This window comes from Paracoccidioides lutzii (genome assembly GCF_000150705.2).
Source record: "Paracoccidioides lutzii Pb01 unplaced genomic scaffold supercont2.34, whole genome shotgun sequence".
Lineage (NCBI taxonomy): Eukaryota > Fungi > Ascomycota > Eurotiomycetes > Onygenales > Ajellomycetaceae > Paracoccidioides > Paracoccidioides lutzii.
This window is the reverse complement of record NW_015440980.1, coordinates 19,527-28,974: the sequence shown is the minus strand read 5'-3', so window position 1 is coordinate 28,974 and position 9,448 is coordinate 19,527. Positions and strand designations below refer to the sequence as shown.

Sequence of the window (9,448 nt, the reverse complement as noted above, 5' to 3'; positions counted from 1 at the left end):
TGAAAAGCTTCATAAGATATCTAGAAATCTAGCTAGATAGAAAACTGAGCTTCAAGAAACATATGAAGATCATAGCAGCTAAGATATGACAGATGTCTAATGACATACAGGCACTAAGCAACACAGCAAGAGGTGTCTTAGTACAACTGCTTAGACAATTCATTCAGATCTGTGTGCTCTCTGTGCTCTGCTATGAAGCAGAGGCCTGATGACCTAAAGCCACATGAATGAAGAAGGAAAAGAAAATCTTCAATTGAATGAATTGTCTAGTCAGAAAGCTAGATCTAGTTCTTAGAGATGCTTTGTGAGAGACACTGTCAGTCTACAAAATCACATTCATTTCAGCTCTACACTGTGAGCTAGAAATCATGTCAATGAAAGAGACACTAGACAACCAGCATGCTGTATTTGCAGTAAGAATCAAAAAGTTTGACAAGAGACATCTGCTAGTGAGGCACTCTAATAAAATAGCTACCACCAAGTCCTATATCACATGTCTGTCTAGAGCATTCAGTCATGCTGATGAGATAGAAGCACATGATCCTCTACTCACATCTTCTTGAATAAGATTTTTCAGAAAAGAAGATCTGCAGATTGAGTATGAGATAGATCACACAAAGAAACAGGCAGCACAAGACTTTAAGAGCTAACTACAATAACATAATTCTCTGAATCTGATGATCTTTATCAATAATTCACAGATAAAGTGTTCTCAGTGTGTAATTGATGCAGAATGAACTATATGCTGAGATAGTGAACATCATCTAATCTTCACAGAAAATCTGTTAATGAATAAAGCAGAGGTCTTTGACACAGAGACAATGACAGCTCTGCAGGGTCTAAAGAAAGTCATCATCTCTTCTCAGATGAAGTTTGCCAGCAATGTCTACATTTGTCTAGATAAATTTGAAGATAGTATGAGTTCTTGAATCTGTGTCAAACATCTCTAGTCAGCAGATCTTTGCACAGTTTCTGAAAGTCATAAAGGCTTGACAGAGCAGAAATAGACTCTCATTGATCACTCAGAGCAGAGTGATCATTAGATGAGTCTCAGACCACACAGATGTGACTGATAATGAAAAGATAGATCTTGAAGTCAAAGCAGTCACAGTGCAGGCAGCAAGTGCAAGCATGATATCTCAATCTGACAGTATAGGCACTCTAGCTTATATAAAGTAGCACACTATGAAACAAATCACACAGGCCTTTGAGAACTACTGGGTCAAAAATCAGTTCAAACACTATATGAAGCTGGAGATCTCACTAAAGAGAGTCTCAACAGAGATAAAACTTTCACACTTCACATTAGAAAAGCTCTATGCTGTCTGATCAGATCATAGAGACTTTGCAGTCTATCACAGTTATCTTAAGCATGAAGATGCAGAGTGCTACTGCCAGTGCAGTCATAGCAAAACTTCTAAATATTTCTACTATTGCACTCTTGCAAGAAAAGCAGCAAAGTGATGCTGATCTATCTACAATCTTCATGAGACACTGACAATCTCACATGAGACTCTAGAATTCAATAACTGGCTAAGAGAAACAGTCTTCTATCAGAATATCTGTTCAATGTGCTGTTGTGCATCTTCAGATCAGATCTCACAGATCATCTCCTTCTCTGTCTTGCTTCTGTCCTCCTCATCATCTTCTCCTTCTTCCTCTCTTTTCTCCTCTTTCTTTCCTTTCTTGTCTTTCTCTTTATCCACTTTCCCTACCTCTCTCCCACAAACCTAAAACCTCTCAAAACCTCTGCTCTATGGCAACTGACTCATGGGCTCTGCCAGTGCAGCAATACACAACCCTTTTGCCTCATTTGTAAGATAGCTACTAGATAGGTAGTTGCCTACAGGCACAGCTCTACCCACCCTATAGTTCAACGCGGACTCTACTAGATCATGTGCCCATAAGGCACGTGGACTAACCGGGTGTTAAATAAAAACACACACACACACACACACACACACGATAAGCAACATCAAAGGAATCCAATGGATCCTGCGAATGGATAGCCCCAGGACAGAAGAGGTTGCATAAGCACCTTTAGGTCTTTTTTGGCATCAAAACCATGAAAATTGTGGGGATAAGACCTTCTCCACGATATATAACATTCGGATTTTGTGAGAAACTTTTCAATTCTCAAGGACCTCGACTACCTATTACCTGAGTGAGCCGATCCAATGGCGTCCAACCGTTCGCCACCATTGGGGCATATCAGGCCCCAGGCCAACTCAGCAAAAACACCAAGGACGGAGATGTTCAGCAGCACAAAATAAAATATTCCGTCGGTTTGCCAGAATTCGCTTCCTTGGGGTATAGGATGCAATAAGCCTTGCAGTTTTCCCCTTAACTCCGTCTTCAACAGTCCAATCACGGTCGGCAGTATGGCCACCTATGGATGCGTAAAGCCTGACCGCTCCCGCCTGGTTCCCTCCTCCGTTTGGTCTTCTCGCGTAGGTAGACCGCCTTGCGCGATAATTGAATGATGCAGGAAGGTGGTTCAAGAGCAAAAAATTTGGATCGATCTTGCTTTGCTATGTTGGGCATCTGTCGCTTGAACTTCTCGATACAAGTTAGTACGAACTTTCATACTCTTATGCCTTAGGACACCAGTTAATCTGGAAGCCTGATTTCCACTAGAGAAAAGGAGAGAGCATCTTGCTGGCTTTCGGGTAGCATGTATATGTACATGTGCATACGAGGAAACTGATGCAGCCTCACTCTGGTAATGATACGTACTTATTGAAACAAAAAATGTTGGCGATATTTTGCATATATATAAAATTAAAAAAGGACAAGCTTTCAGATGATGGGTTGGAAAAGGCGATCTCACTCCCCGTTCATCCCCAATTATTTCCATCTAATCTCCCATGGTGGACTTCCCGGATAGACTTCAGGAAATGTATCTCTCCCGTCGCCGGTTCATTTATCTTGCTGACGAAATGTGACTCAGGCCGCAAAGGCGTGGCACCATCAATGCATTTTGGCAACTGACAAGGTTGTTTCCCCGAGTGCACTAGGCACATATGCCATGGGATGGCGTGAACCACTGTCATATGCAAATTCGATCCAAGAGGGTTGACCTGTTGTGTCAGGTTTCCTAATAGTGTTTGCAACGTGGTGGCAGTGGTAAAGTGAATATCCAAATGGAACTTATATCTGCATAACTGAGTCTGATGACAACGCATAGAGGATTCTACATTTTAAACTTTATGGTTTGTCTCCGGATATCTTTGGCAGGTAGGGTGTTCACTAGGCAGTTATTCTCTGACAGGCTATTCAATTCGTTATATAGAGGAATTCGCTATATAGAGATTAAGCGTTTAAAGTACACCCGAATATCCTGCTGCTGTTGATTTTCATGTTTCCGTGCTCCTAAACTTATTCTCATAGTAAATAAGTTATTGAATTAAACTCTGATCACCCTGATCCTGCTGCTTCTTATACAAGCAAAGTCGATCAGAGCTTCTGAGACTGCTATCAATTTCTAGCAGAGTCTGACAGCATATCTCAATGAACTTCATGAATGATTCTATGACAAAAAGAGATCATGATGCAATATTGATGATTGTCTGTTGACTAAGCAAGAAGCTTATATCTATTCTCATCATAAGAAAAACTAATGTTAAAGAACTAACAAGATTATTCTTAGAGTATTACTATAGATATTACAGAGCATCAAATTCAATTGTGTCAGATTATGAATCACAATTCATCTCAGACTTCTGAAATGAGTTTATCAGACAATTGAGAATTAAACTGAAGTTTTCATTAGCTCATTACTTGCAAATAGATGATCAGATTGAAATTATCAATTAATACCTGGTAAGCAAATTTTATATATATAAAAACTACTATCAGAACAATTAAAATAAATAATTATCAATGATGAACTATATGATTAGAGCTTTGATAAATAAATCAACTGAAATAATACTTTTTCTAACTGTTTATAGATATGAATTTTAAATATTCTTTGATTAAAAGTTATTACTGAGAATGCTACTTAGAGAAAAAAAGCTTAAACGAGAAAATACTCAGCAGTATATCATTTAAAGAAAAAAATCTAAAAGTTGACAATTGATAATATAAAAAAGATGCAAAAAATTATGAAATTACAAGTCAATAAATATTATTATAAGTCTATTTTAAGATAAAAGATAAAATTTTTTTATTATTTAAGAATTATAAAATTTAATATCTTAATAAAAAGTTTATATAGTAAAATAAAGATCTTTTTAAAATTATTGAAAAGATTAATAGCTACAAACTAATACTATTAAATACTATGAAGATTTACTTAATATTTTTCTCTAATAAGTTATAAAAAGTTATAAATAATTCTCAGTTAAAATAATTAAATAAAATATTAAAATCTATTAAAATATAAAATAAAAATAAATAAAAAATTAAAAATATTCTAGTAAATTATATCTTTTATAAAAAGCTTTAATATCAGATTAAGTAACTAAAATTTAATAATAATTTAATATATAGTATAAAATTTAAAGAAATTATTATATTTGATTTAAAAAATTTATAATATAAATTTAATAAAAGTAGAATTTTTAAAGTAATAAAATAAGTAACTAAAAACTTGAAAAAAGAATAATTATCTAGTAGATGAAGTAAATGATAATTAGTGATAATATAAAACAGACTCTGTTCAGCTTTTTCAATAGTATAAGATCATAAGCTGAGGCAATTGATAATTATAACTATTTAAATATGATAATTATAACTGCTTAGACATTAGCATAGTAATCAACTCTATAATTACTTTATACATAAATAATATGTAAATGTGATAATTATAAGGGGTTGAACCCTTAGATTTGCTCTGGCTGACTGACTCAGCCTAGCAATTGTTTGCACATGCGCACGTGATCATGCTATGTGAGCTTGCTTAAGCTTGAGTTCTTATCTCATTTTTTTCTTCCCTTTCTCAAGCAATTCATCCTTGTTATATAGGAGGACTAGCCTCTAGTTCTTAGAGCTTAATCCTTTACATTATGAATTACTTCACTTCTTTCATTGATAGGCTACTGAGAGTCTTAATCCTGTATCATGAAGTTCAGCAAACATACTGACATATGATAGACTATTGAGAGCCTTAAATTCTGCATCATGAAGTTCAGTGATAGCACTGATATATGAATAGACTGAGTTAGCAATTGTGCTAACAAATGAACAAGCAACATTGAAAATGTCTAGCTGAATGAGATAAAGTGACAGACTTGTACAACAAATACACAAATGAATCAACATGAAGCAATGAGCAGGGATGCTCTCAGCAGTGTTGAACAACAATGAATGGCCTTTCTTCAACAGCAGGAACAGGTCCAGTGTGAGAACAGGAATTTAATAGCAGCTCAGCAAGCTGAAATAGCTAATCTACAACAAGCTTTGAACATTCTGACATTAACCCTCTCTCAATCAAATCTGCAACCACTCATTGCAGTCAGAAGATCAAAGATCAAGCTACTGAACTGTGAGAAGTATGATGGTTCTAATCTGAAGCACTACCCTCAATGAGAGCTAAAGCTTCAATCAAAACTTAAGATTGATGGGAAAGCTTTAGATAATAATGAGAAATGTGCTTGGTATGTGTACTTAAGACTGGAAGGAATGGCAGCAGCTCAAGTTTACTTTTGAGTTGAGAATAATAAGAACAAGATCAACTTCATGATAGAGAGCTTACTGAAGCAGACACATATACTCTTTAGTGATCCTGCATGATAGAAAAAGGCTATGCAAAAGCTCAACAATTTATGACAGGGTAGAAGAGCTCTATTTGACTTTCTGCCTGAATTTAATCAGCTACTGCTGGAAGCTGATAGTCATGGATGGGATGATTATATTAAAAAGAGGTATTTGAAATCTGCTCTAAGCATGGAGCTGAGGGAAGGCATGGTGGGTGTAAGAGAACTGTCTCTCTATAAGAATTACTGCAAGGAGCTTAGATTAGTTGATTATCAACTCTCTGAGCTTAAGACTTTAAGACAGTGGTCTAAATGTCATGAGAGCAGATCTTCTTCAGATCATATGACATCTAATTCACACTTTCTACTTTGTCATGCTGTTCTTGACTGATAAAATCAGTCTCAAGCTTCTGCTGATAATCTGATGGATCTCTCTTCTGGTGCTGTGATTCCAAGTGCTCACCACACCAAATTGATAAATCAGACAGAGGTTAATCAATGAAGAGAGCAAGGCCTGTGTCTGAGATGCAGAGCCAGAGGTCATATGATTAATAGCTATCTGTTTAAATCTCTCAGATGCTCTGTCACTCCCACAATAGCTAAGGTGATCCTCAAGCTGGTACTGGACAACAATGATGTGGATATGAGCAAGGATTTGAGAAAAGAGTAGCTCCAACCAAAAGATACTAAAAGAAGTGAAATAAGAAGCTTATGAGAAAGCAATGAAGAAGATTTAAATCTAAGATGATATTTAAACCCTTCACTGTCAATGCTCTAGTAGATAATGCCTTTTCAACTAGAGCAATGATAGACAGTAGATGTAATGTCTATGGTTTTATTTCTCAATTCTATGTTAACAAGCATAAGCTCCCATGCATTGAAATTCCCTCTGTTAAAATGACTAGCTTTGAAGACTTCATGAGACTCTCCACAAGCATAGTGACTGGTATTCAAATTGATATAAACAGTCACATAACTGAATGAGCTTTTCTCTACATGGTGAATAGGTTATATAGTCATGATATGTATCTAAGTGACCTCTGGCTGGCCCAGCAAAAGACAACCGTGATCCCTCATCAAAGAATTGAGAGATTTGAAGAGAGTGGCATAAAGGTAGAGTCTAGTTCAAATGCAAAAGCTGATGTAATTCCCATCTCTGCTGTAAGCTTCTTTAGGCTTGCAAGCACTTGAGAGAAGTAAAATATCAAGATCTTCACTGTCAGTTTGACCAACATTCAAAAGGCTCTAGAAGTGAAATCAAAGATTGACTCTAGAGAAAAGCTGTCTGAATATTATCATGAGTTTTTAGATATATTTGATAAGGAAGCCACTGATGCTCTATCCCCACTTCATGACCCAAGTAGAGATCATGAGATTGAACTGATTAAAAAGGCTGATGGTAGCATAGAACAACCCTCTTGAGGCTCATTATATAATATATCTTGAGAGAAACTACTGGCTTTGTGAAAGACTCTTACAGATTATCTAGATAAAAATTTTATTAGAATGAGCAACTCCTCTGTGGCTACTCCTGTACTATTTGCAAAGAAGTCTGAGGGTGGACTAAGATTCCATGTGGACTATTGAGCTCTTAACAAAATGATCTGAAAGAATTGATATTCTCTATCATTAATCAGTGAGACTTTATAGTGAATTGAACAGGCTCAATGATTCACTAAGCTAAATATTATTGCAGCTTTTCACAAGATTCAAATCACAGAAGATGATGAGTGGATGACAGCTTTTAAAATCAGATACAGACTATTTGAGTGGCTGATTACACCTTTTGGTTTAGCCAATGCTCTGAGCACATTTCAAAAATATATCAACTGGGCATTATATGGATATCTGAATGACTTCTGCTCAGTCTATTTAGATGACATCTTGATATTTTCCTCAAGAAGCTTACAGGAGCATTGCAAGCATGTACAAAAGATGCTTATGTGTCTATGAGAAGTAGGCCTGTAGGCAGATATTAGAAAGAGTGAGTTTGAGATGAACAGCACAAAATATCTTGAATTTATCATTGAAGTGAGCAAGGGTATACAAATAAATCTGAAGAAGGTTAAAGTTGTTTTGAAATGAGTGATACCTACTACTCTTAAAGGTGTATGAGGATTTTTAGGCTTTGCCAATTTCTATAAACAATTTATCAGAGATTTCTCAAAGATCATGACCTCACTGATGATTTTTACATGCAAGAATATTCCTTTTTTGTGAATGAGCAAGGCTGAGAAAGCTTTTAAGTGTCTAAAATCAATGTTTACCTTCACTCCAATCCTGCTTCAATTCAACTCTGACCATGAGACTATATTGAAAATGAACTTCTCAGGTTATATCTCAGGAGGAGTGCTGCTACAATATGATAAGCAAAGCATTCTATGCTCATGTGCCTTCTTCTCTCACAAGCATTCACCTGCGGAATACAACTATGAGATTCATGATAAGAAGTTATTAGTGATAATTGAGTGTTTAAAGAAATGGGACACTGAGCTATAAAGTGTAAAAGAATTCAAGATTCTCACAGATCATAAGAATCTAGAATACTTCATGACTACACACAGACTAAATGAAAGACAGCTATGTTGGATGGATATTCTCTATTATTTCAACTTCAGAATTGATTATCAGTCAGAGAAGTTGAACACTGGACCAGATGCTCTATTGCAAAGAGAGCAGAACATGTCACAGGGTGCTGATGATGAGAGAATCAAGCAGAGGCAAGCTCAACTACTTAAGTTTAATGTACTGGCACCTGGAATGGAACCAATAGTGACTGCTGCCAGTGTGGAACCTGAGATGTCTCTTCAAGCTCAGTGAAATGAGGTCTGCAAAAATAACAAGATTCTGCAGTATCTGAAGCAAACTCTTCATGAGGGAAGATTCAGATTTTCTTCTGAACTTAGCATTAAGACCTCCATCTCTAAGTGCTTTTTAAATGAGAATGAGGAGCTTCTCTTTCAAGATTGTAAGTGAGTGCTAGACTTCAAACCTCTTCAAACCAGGTTAGTGTATGAGGCTCATAACTCATCTCTTACTGGTCATTCTGGGTGAGAGCAGACAGCAGGAGTTCTAAAATGTGATTTCTACTGGTCAAGCTATGCCACTGATGTGAGAAGAATGATTAGAAACTGCTATCTTTGCAGATCAAACACTGCATGGAGAGATTGACATCAGAGACTGCTTAAACCTCTTCTCATTCATGAATGCATATGGCAAAAGCTTTTCATAGACTTTATTATGGACTTACCAAGCTCTAAAGAATACATGAACATCATGATTATAACAGACAGACTGATCAAGGAAGTTATATTAAAAGCAGTTAAGAAAACTGATGTGGAGACAGTGACTAAAGTGTTTCTTTGCAACATCATCTCTCAACATGACATTTCTAAGGTGATAGTATCAGATTGAGGGTCAGCTTTCACAAGCATATTTTGAACTCAGATGTGTGAGAAATTAGACATTAAGAGATGACTCTTCACAGTCTATCATTTAGAGACTGACAGAGCTACAGAGTGAATGAATCAGATTCTGAAAATCTACCTACACAAGTACATTAGCTTTCAACAGGATGACTGGTGTGAATGACTCTCTCTAGCAAAGCTGGTCATCAATAATAAAGATACTGTCTCAATGGGCATGAGCTCATTCTTTTTAACACATCTTTTTCACATCTCCTTCATTGATATAGCTGATGCAACTCCTGTTGAAACATCATATAATTCCATTGAGTTTGCAGATGATTA

The 9,448-nt window shown here is 36.2% G+C and overlaps 1 protein-coding gene across 1 annotated transcript; it reads left to right on the top strand.

Moving 5' to 3' along the window:
• Positions 1 to 368: 368 nt before the first annotated feature.
• PAAG_12555 (hypothetical protein) lies at positions 369 to 3,079 on the top strand (the record flags this gene model as incomplete). The annotated part of the gene is made up of 2 exons (XM_015848032.1): positions 369 to 413; positions 2,951 to 3,079. The coding sequence occupies 2 exons, from the start codon at positions 369 to 371 to the stop codon at positions 3,077 to 3,079; spliced, it is 174 nt and encodes a 57-aa protein (XP_015702349.1).
• Between the last annotated feature and the right edge of the window lie 6,369 nt (positions 3,080 to 9,448).